The sequence below is a fragment of the Sus scrofa genome, chromosome 6 (assembly GCF_000003025.6).
Source record: "Sus scrofa isolate TJ Tabasco breed Duroc chromosome 6, Sscrofa11.1, whole genome shotgun sequence".
Classification (NCBI taxonomy): domain Eukaryota; kingdom Metazoa; phylum Chordata; class Mammalia; order Artiodactyla; family Suidae; genus Sus; species Sus scrofa.
In genome coordinates, this window is record NC_010448.4 from 143,009,955 (window position 1) to 143,027,649 (window position 17,695).

The 17,695-nt window shown below is 34.0% G+C and overlaps 1 protein-coding gene across 1 annotated transcript in view; it reads right to left on the reverse strand.

Moving 5' to 3' along the window:
• Positions 1–17,695, reverse strand: part of LRRC7 (leucine rich repeat containing 7) — a 538,317-nt gene that overhangs the window by 274,279 nt on the left and 246,343 nt on the right. Inside the window, 2 exon segments of the mRNA XM_021096484.1 lie at positions 769–825; positions 4,597–4,686. Coding sequence (XP_020952143.1) covers positions 769–825; positions 4,597–4,686 — 147 coding nt within the window.

Genomic DNA, 17,695 nt, shown 5'->3' on the forward strand with positions numbered 1-17,695 from the left:
GTACTTTCAGTATTTTAATTTGTAACATATACAAGTCATAATGATTTATTTGAGTAAAAAAAAAACCCCACTTTAATTAAATTTTGGACTTTCAAAAATATTTTTTCTGTATTGCACAAAATTCTATTATTGGTCATAAATAAGGTAAAGCAGGGTGAAATGAAGAATTTTATTAAACTAAACATTGCATAAAATTTTGCAGATTAGCTTCGACATAAAAATATTCTGTTTTTATATAAAGCAGATTTTAAATAGACTATTTAAAAAGTACAGCTTCCAAGAATGTATGAATATAAATTTTCTGCCAAACCACTCTAGGATCTCTAGAAAAATTCTAATTATTTTCATGAAATATTTTTGTATATTTTTGCTTTAAAAACTGAAAACTATCACACTCCATAAATTAACTTGAAGAGTTAAGTATTCTATTAGGTTGGACCTTTTGAAACTGTTGATTGTCTGAGGGGTATAAAAAGTCAATTTCATAAGTTTCAATGCAGTAATTTCCTGGAGTGTATATTCAGCTAGGAAAAGAATCTTAAGTGGACTCTTCCCACCTTTACTTGCAATTATACAATTTTATAAGCCATATATTCTTACTTAATATGAATCTCTTATAGTATACTGTATTTTTCAGCCTCTAGAAAAAAATCATAGAGAAATTAACCCAATCATAATGACAAAGTATAGTCAAGATTTAAAAAGTTATTTTTTTTTCCTATGAGTGAAAAATCACAAATTAAAATCTAGAAAATACCAGTCACTTACTTTGGTAGAGTTTTCAAATGATTTTCTCTTAACTCCAATATCCGCAATTTGGCAAGTCTGTAAAAATGAATTTAAAAATCACTTCTTAATATTTCTCCATAAAACAATATTCTTGTGGTAAAGTTAGCTGTCACTCTATTCTATTGTCCAAACAACTATGTCCAAACATTACATACCATGGTTAGAGATTTTTAAGAATTATGAAAACCGATTATGAGTAGGGTTGCATCAACACTGGACAATGACCAATATTGCTTTCCTAAAAATAAAGACCTTTCAAAGATATCATTGAGTCCAAGTCATCTAAATTTCCTAAGTTTTATAAAAATGTATTCACTGTTGTTTAATTATATGCATTCAACATCTTGGATGTCTACTAAATACTAGAGTCTTTGTTCACTTTTGTTAAATTATCCATCTGAAGATTAAAAACCTTTTTAGATTATAAGAATAAAACAGAGCATTTCTGGCAGACAATTTACATAAAATTGAATTCCAATCCCAAGTGGTTTGGGTTTTGGTATTATGTAACTGTTTGCCCCCATTATTCCCCCTATATGAAGACGAGCAAAAGACAACTAATAAAATTCAAGACAAAAAACTTGTGCACATAATACAATCAATTAAACACTTCTTTCTTTTTTTTTTTGTCTTTTTCAGGGGGTTGCACCTGTGGCATATGGAAGTTCCCAGGCTAGCGGTTGAATTGGAGCTGCAACTGCTGGCCTACACCACAGCTACAGCAACACCAGCCAGATCCAAGCCTCATCTGCAACCTATATCACAGCTCAAGGCAATGTCAGATCCTTTAACCCACTGAGCAAGGCCAGGGATCAAACCTGGGTCCTCATGGATTCTAGTCGGGTTCATTACTGCTGAGCCACAATGGGAACTCCTAATTAAACATTTCTGATCTGATAAATCAAAAACACTTATCTGTAGTGTTGTGATCGGTGCCAGAGGGAAAATCTAGTTTATATGAACAAATGGTGAAGTATCAATCACTTAGAAAGTAGGCAAATGCTCCTTTGAATATCTGAATTTTCAAAACCGTCTGGGTGTACAGTATTTGTAGGTATTGTGGTATCATCATCCACAAAAAAGTGAGGGAATTTGGGAAAACTTTTGAGGTTTTTCTGTATGCAACTAGAGGCTGCTACCTGTTAAAAGACTACATTATTCCACTGAATTCTTTTTCTTTTTTCTTTTTTTGTCTTTTCTAGGGCGGCTTCCTGCAGCATATGGAAGTTCCCAGGCTAGGGGTCTAATCGGAGCTGTAGCCACTGGCCTACACTAGAGCCACAGCGGCATAGGATCCGAGCCTCGTCTGTGACCTACACCATAGCTCATGGCAAGGCAGGATCCTTAACCCACTGAGCGGGGCCAGGTACTGAACCTGCAAGCTCACGGTTCCTAGTTGGATTCGTTAACCACTGAGCCATGACGGGAGCTCCTCCACTGAGTTCTTCTTAATGTTATGTTTTAGCTTCTGCCAGCAGATGGGTGTCAACTTATATTCAGAATGTTATTTGAACAATTTCAAAGATGATCACTTAGAAAAATACAGTTAACAATAAACTTAAAATGTCTTAACTTTTAATATTACTTTTATATTTAAAATAGCCAAGACATGGAAACAAAGTTTCCATTGACAGATGAATGGATAAAGAAAATGTATTTAATATATATGCATTATGGAATATTCAGCCATAAAAAAGAAAAAAGAATCCCGCCACTTGCAACAACGTGGTCCAATATGGATGGACTCTTGAGGATATTATGTTAAGTAAAATAAGCTGGGCAGAGAAAGACAAATACTGTATGATCTCGCTTACATGTGAAATCTAAAAAGAAAAAAAAAAAAAAGAAAAAGAGATGAGATCAGAGGCAGGGGTGGGCATGGGGGAATTAGATGAAGGTGATCAAAAGATACAACTTTACATTTAGAAAATAAATAAGCACTGGGGATGTAATACATAATAAGGTGACTATAGTTAACACTGCTGTATGGCATATGGTGTATCTGAAAGTTGCTAAGAGAATAATTCTCAAAATTCTCATCATGAGGAAAAAAAACTTTTTTTGTAATTTATGAGGTAGTGAACATTAACTAATTTTTTTTTTTGTCTTTTTGCCATTTTTTGGGCCGCTCCCCCAGCATATGGAGGTTCCCAGGCTAGGGGTCCAATCGCAGCTGTAGCCACCAGTCTACGCCAGAGCCACAGCAATGGATCTGAGCCGCGTCTGCAGCCTACACCACAGCTCACGGCAATGCCTGATCCTTAACCCACTGAGCAAGGGCAGGAATCGAACCCACAACCTCCTGGTTCCTGGTTGGTTTCGTTAACCACTGAGCCACAACGGGAACTCCCTATTAACTAAATTTATTGTGTCAATCATCTTGCAATAAATATGTTGTCATTATGTGTATATCTTAAACTCATAGAGTGCTGTATGTCAATTATATCTCAATAAAACCGAAGGAGAAAAAAAACTCACTCTAAAACACCTAGAAAATATTAAGTATAAAAATATTAAAGATAAAAAGATGAAAAAATATCATCCATAGTTTCACTCAGGAAAACACAGTTTATATACAGTTATGATATGTTTTAAACACAACAGGAATTAAAAACTTCTAGGCAAGATTATGAATTGCTACATGGTATTGATATATGGATGCACCTTAACATATTTAGCCAATCTCTGAGATGGATATGTGCTTCCATATTTTTCATACTGTAAATAATGATAAACATCCTTGTTCATAAATCCTAGTGTGATATATGATGATATGATTTCTTTCTAGAAGGTAACCACAACGTTGTAAATATTTCCCAATCCTTTAAAGCACACTTGGAAGTTCCCTTAGTGGCTCAGGGGTTAAAATACCCAACTAGGATCCATGAGGATGTGGGTTTGATCCCTGGCCTCGCTCAGTGGGTTAAGAATCTGGTATTGCTCTGAGCTGTGGTGTAGGTGGCAGATGCGACTCGGATCCCACTTGCTGTGGCTGTGGTGTAGGCTGGCAGCTGCAGCTCCGATTGGACCCCTAGCCTAGGAACCTCCATACACCACGAGTGTGGCCCTAAAAAGTAAAAATAAAAAAAGCACATCGCCTTGCATGGAGTATATAACATTCTGCAATCTCAGTTTCATCAGCAGTGTGATGTTATCTCTTTCTTCATACTCTGTAAACAGTTTTACAGGTTCTATCCATTTACTGTTACATTTGTATTATTTATGATGATAAACTCTTTTTATGTGTTATCAATTTATACATTTATTTTGAACTGCTTGTACATATCATTTACCCATTTTTTTCTAATGAGACCTTTGTTTTCATACTCATTTGCAAGAATGCTTTATAAGTATATAGTTTGCTTTCTGTATACGGTAGAAAGATTTTCCCATTTATTACTTTACCTTAATATTAAAGGTTTTCTACTATTATTTTATTTTAAAGCATTTATATATTCAAACCTGTCCATTCATTTGTGATATTTTCTTTTGTTTCTATGCGATAAAGGTATTTTCCAACCCAGGAATCAAAAATATTCATGTGCATTTTTTTCCAAATCATTTCTGATTTTTTTAAAATTTAACTCTTTAATTCATCTGGAATTTGATTGTTAATGACATGAAAAAGCCTAATTTCAGTTCATTTTTTGCAAAATGTTTCACTAATTGACATGGTCTCATTTATTGGATAATAACTGGGTATCTTCAACTACAATGGTCACTTGACACCTCCTTACCTATTGGTGCTGGTAAAGTGCTTTCCTTAAAGTGAAATACAATTGTATCATTTACATTTCTTATTCTTACCTTCCAAAATTGGCTGGAAGAAATTCAAGAAAGGCGTCATTCAGGTAGAGCTGGGTCAGGTTTAGAAGCTGCGTGAAGCCATCAGGGAGTCTAGAAAGGAGTTAAAGGTTTAATCACTGTATCAATGTTGCCATAGAAACAGAACAAAAATATATATCTCTAAGGAGAAAAAATAGAAGTGTAATACATTTTTCAACTCTCCTTTGGTATCACAGTAATGGAAGAATTTATTGACCGTGTTGTTACAGCTTGAAAATTTTGCCTGTTATTAAAATAAATGGCATTCACCCACCTCCACACTGCTCTGCTATGCTGAGATTTATGTCACTGCCACAGAGAGCGACATCATTTCTTACTGTTGCCCTAACTTTATGCACACCAGTGAGATATTTTTATGGAAATTTCAAGTTTATGTCATGTTTTTAAATTTTATTTATTTATTTATTTATTATTTTTTTTCTGTTGTGCCTGGGGCTTGCAGAAGTTCCTGGGTTAGGGATTGAACCTGGGCCACAGGAGTGACCCTAGACACAGCAGTGGCAATGCCGGATCCTTAACCTACTGAACGACCAGGGAACTCCCTTAATGTTCTTTCCCAATAGAATATTCACATATATAGTCAGGCAAGGCTATCTACTCTTTCTCTTAATCATTAAAATTTGTTTACAGATGGTAACAATGACGACTAAAGCTGCCCAACATGAAAAGAGAAGGAATATTTTGTCCCCTTAACTGATAATTTCTTTAATGCAGGTCCAACATAGTTGTACATTATAATTCAAATTGATTCAATTCATGTGCACTAAGAATGAATAAGAACATTGAAACAGTAATTAAACAGCATCCTGAAGACTGAAGAAGCATTAAAAGAGTTGAGAAAATATCCTTTGGGAAAATCTTAACAGTTAGATCAAATAATTATTTGAAATGTTTAAATAATTTTTACTAAGAAGAATTAAATCAAGAATTTTTCTTAAAAGGATATTGATTTTTTATAATTAAATTTCTATTTAAATACTTAATGCCTTTATCTATGCTTTAGACAAGACTATGTTCTTTTACAAAATACTTCTAAGTAGTGTTCAAATTTGTCTTCTCTTCAAATTACAACCTATCTCGCTCCTTGCATTGATCGACAAATTAAAAAGTTGCCTCTACTCACTACTTTTTACTACTCCTCAAGCCATTGCTTTCTGGCACCTACCCCAATTCTATTTCTGAAACTGTATTCACCAAAGCCTCTGATGACCTCTTAAGTCCCAATTCCATTACTTTCATTTCATTTCTAATCTACACTGCCTATCAACAGTTGCCATCATTGCTCCCTCCTTCTCGGCTTCTAATAAACAATTTTTCCTGCTCTCCCTCCTACTCCTGGAACACTATATCTGAGTTTCTTTTCATGTTTTTTCTTCCTCTGCCCAATATTTTTTTATGGAATATTTTATGTATATAAAAGAGTATATGTGTGCCCACAATACTTTTTGTCTTTTTAGGGCTTCACTCATGGCATATGCAGGTTCCCAGGCTAGGGGGTGAATTGGAGCTACAGCTGCCGGCCTACGCCACAGCCACAGCAATGCCAGATCTGAGCCGTCTCTGCGACCTACACCACAGCTCATGACTCAGTCAGATCCTTAACTCACTGAGTGAGGCCAGGGATAGAACCTGTGTCCTCATGGATACTAGTCAGATTCATTTCTGCCGAGCCTTGATGGGAACTCCCAATATAATTTAATAAATAGAACCAGTATCTTTAAACTCCTCTGGGTTACGTCTTTCTACTTGCTTCACAAATTCCTGAATGATGTTTACTATTCTGCTTTTTCAGGAGTTTTACCACATCTATTTAAATCCCTAAAATAGAGTCACATAGTTTTCCACTATATAGATCAAATCATATTATGAATACTTTTTTGAGACTTTAAAAAAAACTCACATTAAGTAATTCATTTATTAACTGAAGTTCATTCATTTTGATGTAGATGACTGATCACTGTAGCATAGCATTCCATTGTATGAATAGACCACAATTTATTTATCATTCTGAACTGAATATTACAGTTGTTTCTACTTTCTTTGTAGAGTTTTCTATTTCAAACACTGCTTCTATAAATTGTACAAAAGATTACTTATGTTATATTACTGGTTACAAAAGATTAATGTCCCTAGGAAGAGCTCTCAAGTGTTGACTAGCAAGAGTATTAATACCTCTGCTCCCTCACCCACTGTGCCTGACAACTCTAATACGTGTTTAAAGTGTTTCCCAGAGTTCCCCCGAAAGTTTAAGGTCCAGGGGTCCACACTAGAATAAATAATTTGATAACACTTCCTTAACAAGTATTTCCTGAGACCATTTTCTAAGTATATTGCTTGAATTCTTTTCTAAACTTTTTTTTCCCCAGAGAATCCAAACTAAACACAATTAATATTGTTATATCAACTTGTAGGAATTCTTTATACACTCAGGACAATGACTATATATATATATATATATATTTTTTTTTTTGCTGTAAATATCTTCTTTCACTTTGTATTTTGGAAATGAATTGTTTGTACATGGTTTCATAGAGGATGTTTCCATAAATTTGCTCTCAAAGGGAGGTAGGATTCATAAAAGCAGAAAAGAGGCAGGGGAGGAGTGAGAGTTTTTATAATGTAGAGGAAAAATTCACCTGAAATGGGTGACAAAGAGATGAGCCTAGAGGGATTGCTTTATGCATGAGAGTATTAGAAGTTAAGATTTGAGACTATTACTAGCAGCCAAGATTTAGAGGATGTTCAATGCTTAACTCAAAGGTCTGAACTTTATCCTATAAGATTAAACCATCTATTGTGGGTCTTTGTTTTACTCAATGTTTTCATTTCTTATACATTAGTGGTCATATCCTAATAGTCCAAGAGTTTTTATGATGATGGCACAGATGTTCAAAAGATTTCAATTCAATTTAGCTACTATCTTTAATGTATTTTTGGTTCCTATAGTCATTCAAAAAAAGAAATCATTTATGACTTTTCAAAAAAGAAGATTAATGGGTATGAAATAAAAAGAGTGTTAAAACCTTTGATCTAATAATTTATTTTAATGTTGTAACTATCAATAAATAAACATCCTTTAAAAGAACTAATTTTCTAGTTATAGGGATATTTGAATGACAGTTTACCTTAGTCTATTATTCACATATACATGCAGTAAATGGTATTACGTTGCACTCCTTTTTGATCAAAAATATATTTTTTTATGCTTTTTCTCTGGCCAAGTTTATGCTAAAGGAAAATCTGGCACTTGCATAGAGCATTTCTCTAAGGATTTAAGAACTGACTACATTGGGCAGCTTCCAATTGCAAAACTGGACTGCCAAAAATAAGTTATATGTATAAAAAAAAGCCAGAATACAAAGTAAGATAGTTTTTTTCAGACTGGTTATAAACAAAGACATGTTGACATTTTATATGGAATCTTTCTTTTTAAAAAATGTAGAATTAAAGGGTATATTTATACAATATGTCTTGTTTAATAAGTAGTATGTGAATTTTTTAAATTTCAATTTACCTCAATAAGAATTAGTTGAATGGCTACCCTGCACTTATTCAAAATTATTGTCTTCTTCCTAAGTTCCCCCATAATATTTTATTCAAAGATTTAGCAAAATGCTTGTAGCAATTATGTTTTGTACAAGTGTTGGGAATTTTTTATTCCTGGAATAAATTATACATTCTTTGAGAAGGAATTTTTTAATCTTCTCAATGATCTAGCATTGTATTTTGAAAACATATCATTTGAAAAATATGTAGTCAGTAAGTCTGTTAAAGGGACATTCAACTTTATTTACTATTAATTTTATAGTATGATTCTGTAGTTTTAATAGTGACAATGGTTCCACATGTCAACATTACCATTTTCAGGGAATGTACAAGGACCCACAAGGACGATGATATTCCTTAGCAAACCAGATAAACTTGAGAAAGATGAAAATCATAGGTTGTCTTTAGGCTCCTCCAAGATAGTCAATGAAATCCAACATTTTACACTAAGGGAACTCTAACGAAATGTTTTCCCTTCCCTAAAGTAACTGGTGATTTTCCACATTTGATTGATCTATTAAAAAATTCAATGTATAGATTTTTTAATATGTATTGGTAAATAATTCTCTTCCTAAGGAAACAGCTTCATTTTATTAATGGCTTACCTTAAAGTAGCATATTCAAACTACAATAAAGAAAAGATACTAGAATCAGATAACCAAAATGTTTAGTGGTTTAGCACATGGGCATTTATGTCAGAAGACCTAAGTTTGAATCACAGTTCTTTCAACTATTTATCCCTGTGACCTTTGCAAATTAATCTTTGTAAGACTCAGTTTCCTTTTTGTAATATGATGATAATATTATCCACTTTCAGATTTGCTCCAATGAGTAAATGATTATTTGCCCCATATCAAGAACTCACTAGATGGGAGCAGTTTTATTACTTTTCCTTGGTGTTGTTTTTATTATGAATTTTCAATATTAACGAGAATACTAATTTAAATACTTATATTAATGCTAATTTTATTGTTGGAGAAGGCAAATTAAAATTGGCTACAGATGTCCTCGTTTCAACATTTTTCTTTTCTGATTGTGTTTGCTTTAGAAGTTTCATGAAAACATATTGCAGGTATGTGACCTACAATAGAACAGTTAAATGAAATTAAAATACAGGTGCTGTAAGTTGTGATTAAAAAGTCAATGTAAGAACTTCTACTGTAATTGGAAAGATGTTTTACACATAAACATTTAATTTATAAGCTTAAGATTATAAAATTAACATTATGTTATCAAAGAACACTTAGAAAATAGAGGAAGGAAAAATACTGCTCATAATTCCACCTCCCTTAATACAACCATTATTACCATTTCATTTATTTATTTTTGACCTTATTTCTAATTAATTATTTTAGCATCACTGCAAACTCGTATCATGATTTCTCCCTTACTTTGTAATTATTTTTCAATTTTCTTATATAACCAGAGTGACTACATAATCTATCATTCAAACTAGGACACTTTTGAGAGTTAAAAGGGAGCTATTATTAATCATAGCACATCAAGAAGTATAAAATGGGATGGCTTGTGCAAACAAAGACATATGGTCACCCTACATATAATCTTCATATCCATTCAGTAGATGTACCATGATTTATTAATTATTTCCTTATTGTAGAGCATTAAGAACTTTTCAAATTTTTCAAAATCTATCTTTTAATTTAAACCAAAATCAAAATGTTTCTTCAGAATTTGTGAAACACAATAAAGGGAACCCAGAAATGTAAATACTATCTTTGTGCATTTCTGTATATAAAAAGGTATATAGATAATATTTACCTACTTCATAGTTGCTGTGAAGATGAAAATGAAATAATGTATCTAAAAACCAGAGACATGATAGGTTCTCAGTAAGAAGTTGTTATTTTCAATTTTATTATAATTTTCATCAGTGACTTGGTTAAGGCGTTCAGACTATACCATAAAGTTCACATCCAAAAGTAAAACTAGGGCAATAACACTGAAAACTGTAACTTTCATATTGTATCAGAGAAAATAAAGAGAAAAGCAAAGAAGAAAAAAATGAATGAAACCTAAATCTGTTTTTAAAAGAACAATAAAATTGATAAATCTCTAGTATAACAAATCAAGCAAAAAAAGAAAAAAAAAGGAAAATTATTGATACCAGAAATGAAACAGAGAGGATCACTAGAGAACTTACAGATATTAAAGGGCTAATAAAAGAATATCATTAAAAGCAAGATGCCAGAGTTCCCATTGTGACTCAGTGGAAAAGAACCTGACTAGCATCCATGAAGATACAGGTTCAATCCCTGGCCTTGCTCAATGATCTGGCACTGCCCTGAGCTGTGGTGTAGGTCACAGATGCTGACATTGCTGTGGCTGTGGTATAGGCCAGCGGCTACAGCTCTGATTCAACCCCTACCCTGGGAACCTTCATATGTCATGGGTGTGGCCCTAAAAAGGCAAAAAAAAAAAAAAAACCCAAAACAAAAAAAACTAAAGTGAGATTCCAATACATTTGAAAACATACGAAATGCACAAACTCCTAAAAAACATAAACTACCAGAAATCACTCAAGAAAAAAAAATTTGGTAATTTAGGTAATTAGGTAATTTGAATAACCCTATAACTATTTAAAATTATGAAAATTAAATTTGTAATTAAAACTTTCACTGAAAATTTTACCAATATTTAAGTAAAATTCTATACAATCACTTGCAGAAAATAGAAGACAACATTTCCCAACTATTTTATGGGGCCAGTTTTACCCTGATACCGAAACTAGACAAAGAAATTACAGGAAAAGAAATTTCAGACTAATAGACCTCATGAATTTAGATGGGAAAATCCTCTGCAAAATATTATCAACTCAGAGCCATTAAGGTATAAAAAGTGTAATACTTCATGAACAGGTAGACTTTGTCTGTATCATTAAAAAAAACCTTTGACAAAATTCAACATCTATTATAATGAAAAGTTTCAGCAAAACAGATATCAAAGATGTGGCAGTCTCCATGATCTTTGCTTCCAGAAGTTCAGAAAATCTTCTCCTCTTGAAAACTAGTGACTTGCTTCTAATCAGTGGAATGCAGCAAATAGGACATCATTCTCATAACCATATTATATCATATGACTCTACCTTGCTAGGATACTCACTCTAATCTGAGTGAGCTTGAAAATGGTTTTTCTCCAGTTGAGCCTCCAGTTGAGAATACAGCTTGACTGATGCTTTGATAGTAGCCTAGTTAAACTCTCAAACAGGGAACCCAGCTAAAGCATTTTCAGATTCCTGATCCACAGAAACTTAGAGATAAAAAATATGTGTTGTTTTAAGCCACAAAAGTGTGTGGTAATTTCTTTCTTTCTTTCTTTTTTTTTTTTTTTTTTTTTGTCTTTTTGCCATTTCTTGGGCCTCTTCTATGGCATGTGGAGGTTCCCAGGCTAGGAGTTGAATTGCAGCTGTACTACCGGCCTACGCCAGAGCCACAGCACGCGGGATCTGAGCCGCGTCTGCAACCTACACCACAGCTCACGGCAACACCAGATCATTAACCCACTAAGCAAGGGCAGGGACCAAACCCGCAATCTCATGGTTCTTAGTCAGATTCATTAACCACTGCGCCACGATGGGAACTCCTTTTTTTATTTATTTTTTTATTATTTATCTATTTATTTTTGTGTGTGTGTGGTAATTTCTCATACAGCATTAGAAAACTAACACAGATTTTGGTACTTGGAATTGGGATTCTGCTGTAATAAATTCCTAAAAAAATGTGGAGTGGCTTTGAAACAAGTAAGTGGTCAGAGATTGCATGACTCTTGAGGAGTATCATAGAGAAAGACTAGATCTTGAAAAGTTTGAAAGTAGAAATCTAAACTTTGAGGGCCCTGCTGGTATGAGCTCAAAAGGAAGTGAGAAATAGGTTAATGAAAATTACCTAAGCCTGATGAAGGGCATGTATTTAAAAAACCAGTAAGTGAAAATCATATATAATAATGTAAGTCTGAATACTTTCTTTCTAAGATTTGGAATAAGGCAATGATGTCTATTATCATCTCTTCTATTCAACATTGTAGGGGAGGTCCTCGCCAGGATAATAAGGCAAAATAAATAAATGAAAGACTTACAGAATGAAAAGCATGAAATAAAACCATCTTTTTTTTTTTTTTTTTTTTTTTTTTTTTTTTTTTTTGTCTTTTGTCTTTTTGGGGCCAAAACTAGAGCTAGAGGTTGAATCAGAGGTGCAGCCACTGGCCTATGCCACAGCCACAGCAATGCCAGATCTGAGTCGTGTCTGCGACCCACCACAGCTCACGGCAATGCCGAATACTTAACCCACTGAGCAAGGCCAGGGATTGAACCTGCGTCCTCATGGATGCTAGTCAGATTCACTTCCACTGAGCCACAACGGGAACTTTATTCACAAGTGACATGATAGTCTACATAGAAAATCTTACCCCTTCCCCCATAAATCCACAAAATATTTACCCAGAACTAATAAGTGAATTTATTAAGGTGGCAGAGTATAAGGTCAATATACAACAATAAATTGTATTTGTATATATCAGCAATAAACAATTTAATGATAGAAAAATCATTTGTAATTGCCTCTCAGACATGAAATTCTTGGAATAAAATGAACAAAACATGTGCAATATTTGTACACTTAAATCTGTAAAACATTGATAAATTCTTTTTAAAGATCTAAATCAGTATAGAGATATACTATGTTAAAAGATAGGAATACTTAATATCTTTCTCATGTTAATTTTACCCAATTAATATAATATAAAGATTCAATACAGGGACCTAGTCAAACTGACAACCTTTTGCATAGCAAAGGAAACCATCAAAAAAACCCCAAAAAGACAACTTAAAGAATGGGAAAAAATAGTTTCAAATGACACAACCGACAAGGGCTTAATCTCTAAAACATACAAATAACTTATACAACTCAACAGCAAAAAAGCCAACAACCCCATTGAAAAATGGGCAGAATATCTGAATAGACATTTCTCCAAAGAAGATACACAGATGGCCAACAAGCACATGAAAAAGTGCTCAACATCACTGATTATTAGAGAAATGCAAATCAAAACTACTATGAGGTACCACCTCCCACCAGTCAGAATGGCCATTATTAATAAGTCCACAAATAAATGCTGGAGAGGGTGTGGAGTAAAAGGAACCCTTCTGCCCTGTTGGTGGGAATGTAAATTGGTACAACCAATATGGAAAACAGTATGGAAGCACTTAGAAAACTAAATACTGGAGTTCCCGTCGTGGCGCAGTGGTTATCGAATCCAACTAGGAACCATGAGGTTGTGGGTTCGATCCCTGCCCTTGCTCAGTGGGTTAACGATCGGGCATTGCCATGAGCTGTGGTGTAGGTTGCAGACGCGGCTTGGATACTGAGTTGCTGTGGCTCTGGCATAGGCTGGCAGCTACAGCTCCGATTAGACCCCTAGCCTGGGAAACTCCATATGCCGCGGGAGCGGCCCAAGAAATGGCAAAAAGACAAAAAAAAAAAAAAAAGAAAAGAAAACTAAATACATAACTACCATATGACCTAGCAATCCCACTCTTGGGCACATATCCAGACAATACTTTCCTTGAAAAAGACCCATACACCCACATGTTCATTGCAGCACTATTCACAATAGCCAAGATATGGAAACAACCCAAATGTCCATCAACAGACGATTGGATTAGGAAGATGTGGTATATATACACAATGGAATACTACTCAGCCATAAAAAAGAACAAAATATACCATTTGCAGCAACATGGATGGGACTAGAGACTCTCATATTAAGTAAATCAGAAAGAGGAAGACGTATTCCATGATATCACTTATATCTGGAATCTAACATATGGCATAAATGAACCTTTCCACAGAAAAGAAAATCATGGCCGTGGAGAATAGACTTGTGGTTGCCAATGGGGAGGGGGAGGGAGTGGGATGGACTGGGAATTTGGGGTTAATAGATGCAAACTATTTCCTTTGGAATGGATAAGCAATGAGATCCTGCTGTATAGCACTGGGAAATATATCTAGTCACTTGCGTTGCAGCATGACAATAATAAAGAATGTATGTATGTATGTGTAACTGGGTCACCTTGCTGTACAGTAGAAAATTGACAGAACACTGTAAACAAGCTATAATGGAAAAAACAAAAGTCACTATAAAAAAATAAAATAGATAAACAACAAGGACCTAATGTATAGCAGAGGGAATGGCATTCAACACATTGAATAAACTATAATGAAAAAAAGATTCAATACAATTCCTATCAATATTCCACAAGGCTTTTATATTTTTGTAGAAATTGACAAGTTGATTATAAAAATTATATGGAAAAGCAAAGGGTAGAGAATAGCCCAAATAATTTTTTTTTGTCTTTTTGCCATTTCTTGGGTCACTCCCACAGCATATGGAGGTTCCCAGGCTAGGGGTCTAATCAGAGCCGTAGCCACCAGCCTACGCCAGAGCCACCGGCCTACGCCAGAGCCATAGCAATGCGGGATCCGAGCCGTGTCTGCAACCTACACCACAGCTCACAGCAACGCTGGATCCTTAACCTACTGAGTAAGGCCAGGGATTGAACCTGAAACCTCATGGTTCCTAGTGGGATTCGTTAACCACTGAGCCACGACGGGAACTCCAAGCCAAAATAATTTTGATACAGAAGGACGAAGATGAGGGACTCATATTCCCTGATCATATGAATTACTACAAACTACAGTAATTAAGATAGTATAAAATTGGTTAGGAGAGGCATACAATTAACATAAAAAATAAAGAATCCAGAAATGGATCCAAACACAAATGCTCAACTGATTTACAAAACAGATATTCAAATAATTTTATAAAGAAAGGATAATCTTGTCAACAATGGTACTAGAACAATTAGATATCTATTTGCAATAAATAAATAAAAGAACCAGGACCCTCATACCTTACAGCTTACATGTATATAAAAATCAATTTTAAATGGATTGTAGACCTAAGTGTAAACCCAAATCACAAAATTCCAGAGGAAAGTATAGGGGAAAATCTTTATGACTATGAATTTAGTAAAGATCACTTAGACAAGGACAAGAAGCATAAACCATAAAAACTTATAAATAGGCCTTCATCAAAGTGAAAGCCTTTTTAATTTCGAAAATCACTATTTAAGAAAGAGGTCATAGGAGCAAATATTTGCAAATAAATATCTGGTTTTTACCCAGAATTTATAAGGAATTCTTATAATTCAATAAGAAAAAAAAAGTCAATAGAAATGAACAAAAATTCTGAACTTTTACCAAAGAAGCAATACAGATTGTAAATAAAAACATGGAAAAATGCTAACTTGACCTTAAAACTGTAAATTTACACTACAGTGAGATATGACAATGAGCTACCATGTCTACTGGGCTGTCTAAAATAGAAAACATAAATAACTGATAGTACCAAATTAAGGCAATAATGAAAAACAATAGAAACTATAATCAATTACTAGTGGGAATGAACAATGAAATTGTTATTTTGGAAAACAATTTGGAAATTTCTTCTAAGGCTAAACATGCACATAACATACTACCCAGAAAACTACTCCTAGGTATTTACCCAACAGAGGTGAAAACGTATATTACACAAACACCTATACAGAAATGTTTACACCTACTTTATTCATAATAGCCCCAAGGTGGAAACAACTTAAATGTCAATTGACGAATACATTTAAAAATTGTGTTATATTCATACAATGGAATTTTATCTAGAAATAAATGGGAATATAGTATTGATTCTTGAAATGGCATGAATAAATCTCAAAATCACTGAGTTAAGTAAAAGAAGAGACAAAGTATGCCACCACTTATATAATCTTTTGGAAAAGGCAAAACCATGGGGACAGAAATAAGATCAGTAGATGACTGGGGTGAAGGAACTTTTTGGGAGGATGGAAACAGTCTATATTTTGATCACAGTTTTTGTTTCACAACTGTAGACATTTGTCAAAATTCACTGAGCCATAAAGCTTAAGGGGTGAATTTTACTGTATATAAATTATATCTTAAAAAAATAACAACCTGACTTTAAAATTGGTATACTATTTAAACAGACTTTGAGGAATTTTTAAAAAATGGATTCCAAAATTTGTTTTTAGTTAGGTATTTTTTGATGAAACTGATTATATTCATTTATCTTTTAAAAAGTTAAATATATAAAAGGAATTCAGAAATAGCCAATAAAACTATAGAGTTTAAGCTCTTAAATGATGTCATTTATCATATGATTTCTTGTCCCAAAGACCTGACTGTGATTTCTAAATATGATGGGCTATTAAAGAACTAGAAATCAAAAGAATTCATCATCTGCCCTGGATCATGACTTAAGTCAAGGACATATTTGTAGTTTTAATGTGAGAATTTAGCAATATGTATTCCTTTTTTTGAGAAAATTGCATTTTGGTCTGAGAGTTTTGGAGAATACTTTTCAGTTTTTTTTTTTCTTTTTGTTTTTTGTCCTGCCATATTCTACTTTTGAGGTAGCAAAGTTATATCTTTTAAATATGTTTTATTTCTTGATGTTTCAAATTTTCTACTAAAAGCCTCAAGTTATTTCACAGACCAGGCACTATAGAGAACCTCATCTAAACTTCTATCTCATCTTTTATGTTCTGTTCATTTCTAGTCTCATCTACAGCTTTTTCTCATGATCCATAGAGAAACCATCTTCACAACGCCCTCTCCTCAAATCTACTAATGAAAAATTACCTTTAAATTCCTTTGATAAATTTCCATTTGTCTTTTTCTGGAAATACTAGATTCACTAAATGCCTCTTCAATAAGCTTCCACTTTTCCCAATCTTCCCAACTTCATGTGGGCAAAGGACTGAGGGATTTTTCTCAAATCTTGTCAGTTTCTGTATAATTAAAATGCCACTCTTTCTTTGCAACTCATTATCTGCACCCCAATACTACTGACTGGCTTTAACCACTTCCAAACATTCCTACAACTTTCAATACACTTTCTCAATTCTATGTCCACCTCATATGTTAAGAGACTTTAAAATTTAGGTTCATGGCTCATCCAATCCCTTTGCTTCATGATTTCTTGACCTATTTGATTCCATAGCACACTCTATTATTCTGATATAATTGTAATTTGAAACATGGTCACATGCTGGGTCTCACTTTTCCACAGCATTTCTCTAACAGATCAAGAAACACAAATATGGGTTTCCGGCTGTGGTGCAGTGGGTCAAGGATCCAACTGCAGCCGCTCAGCTTGCTGCAAAGGTGTGGGTTTGATCCCCAGCATTGAGTAGTGGGTTAAGAGTCTGGTGTTTAAGCAGCAGTGGCATAGGTTGCAGATGCGGTTTGGATTTGATCCTTGGCCTGGGAAACTCCATGTACCATAAGTGCTGCAAAAAAAGAGAAGGAAAGAAAGAAAGAAAGAGAGAGAGAGAAGGAAGGAAGGAAAGGAAGGAAAGGAAGGAAGGAAGGAAGGAAGGAAGGAAGGAAGACAAATTCCCTTTTTCTGATCACAGCATTTTTAC